General features: G+C 42.6%; 2 protein-coding genes across 2 annotated transcripts in view; both read left to right on the top strand.

Annotated features, from left to right (window-relative positions):
* Window positions 1-439, top strand: part of LOC105817803 (zinc finger protein 586-like) — a gene marked incomplete at its 5' end in the record, with an annotated part of 12,906 nt that extends 12,467 nt beyond the window's left edge. The window contains one exon of the mRNA XM_012653594.1: window positions 54-439. Coding sequence (XP_012509048.1) covers window positions 54-270 — 217 coding nt within the window. The remainder of the gene's footprint in view (window positions 1-53) is intronic.
* A 106-nt stretch (window positions 440-545) lies between these two features.
* ZNF586 (zinc finger protein 586) overlaps window positions 546-1,069 on the top strand; it is a 20,483-nt gene continuing 19,959 nt past the window's right edge. Inside the window, exons 1-2 of the mRNA XM_012653585.1 lie at window positions 546-659; window positions 766-863. Of these exons, the coding sequence (XP_012509039.1) occupies window positions 628-659; window positions 766-863 (130 nt within the window). The 5' untranslated portion in view covers window positions 546-627. The remainder of the gene's footprint in view (window positions 660-765; window positions 864-1,069) is intronic.

The following is a 1,069-nucleotide window of genomic DNA, read 5'->3' as shown; positions in this document are numbered from 1 at the left end:
TTTGCTGAAAACCCCAGTCTCATTAAACACAGGAGAGTTCACACTGGAGAAAGGCCTTATGAGTGTAGTGAATGTGGAAAAACCTTTGTTGAAAACTCCCATCTCAAGAGACACAGGAGAGTTCACAGTGGAGAAAGGCCTTATGAGTGTAGAGAACATGGAAATTCATTTCATCGAAGCTCTTCACTGTTGAAACATTGGAGAATTCACACTAGAGAAAGGCCTTATCGATGTAGTGAATGTGGAAAATCCTTTGCTCAAACTTGTTAAACATAGGAGAGTTCACACTGGAGAAAGGCCTTATGAATGCAGTCAATGTGGAAAATCATTTCTTCACAGCTCTTCACTCCTTCAACATTGGAGAGGTCACACTGGAGAAAAGCACCAAAAATGAAGTAAATTTGGGATATTCTTTAGCCAAAACTCTACCTCTATTATACACAGGAGTAGTCCCAGCGAGGAAGTGGCTTTTGAGTACAGTCAATATGAGAAAGCCTTCAGCCTTCTCTTTCTGGGTACCAGAATATTCAACTGAGAGAAGCAATGTAGATGTACAGAGTATGGTGGTTCGTCTTCAGTATAATACTGGGGGAGATCCCTTATGAGGGATTCATCTGCCTAAATTGAATGCATGCATTGAATATCTGCATAAATTCCAGGTATGTAGTAGCTACACTGCATTTTTCACCCTGCCCAGGTGCCTTGCCAGGATTATGTGACTCTTAGTTCTGTGGCAAAAACCATTTCACTTGTACCACTTGGCAGGTTTTGCAGCTGCCTGCAGTGTGTCCTTCAACCACCTCATCAGGTTCCAGACGGAAGGAAACTTCAGTCATCTTCCGTTCACTTCACCAGAGAGATCTGTAAGTAGCCTTATTACTCGTTCCTTTCTCTCTGAGGAGTTAGGCCATGGACCTGACCCAGAGGATTCTTCTCGTTTCTTCAAAAGATGGACTACCTTTTTCAGGGACCTTGTGGATCTTGCAGGATGATGACGACAATGATGATTTTTACATTATTTGTAGTGAAGGAGTCTCACTATGTTGCTTGCAGTGGTCTCAAACTCCTG

This window comes from Propithecus coquereli, unplaced genomic scaffold (assembly GCF_000956105.1).
Source record: "Propithecus coquereli isolate 6110/MARCELLA unplaced genomic scaffold, Pcoq_1.0 Scaffold425, whole genome shotgun sequence".
Classification (NCBI taxonomy): Eukaryota; Metazoa; Chordata; class Mammalia; order Primates; family Indriidae; genus Propithecus; species Propithecus coquereli.
Note: the sequence above shows the minus strand (reverse complement) of the source record. Positions and strands in the feature narration are given on the sequence as shown.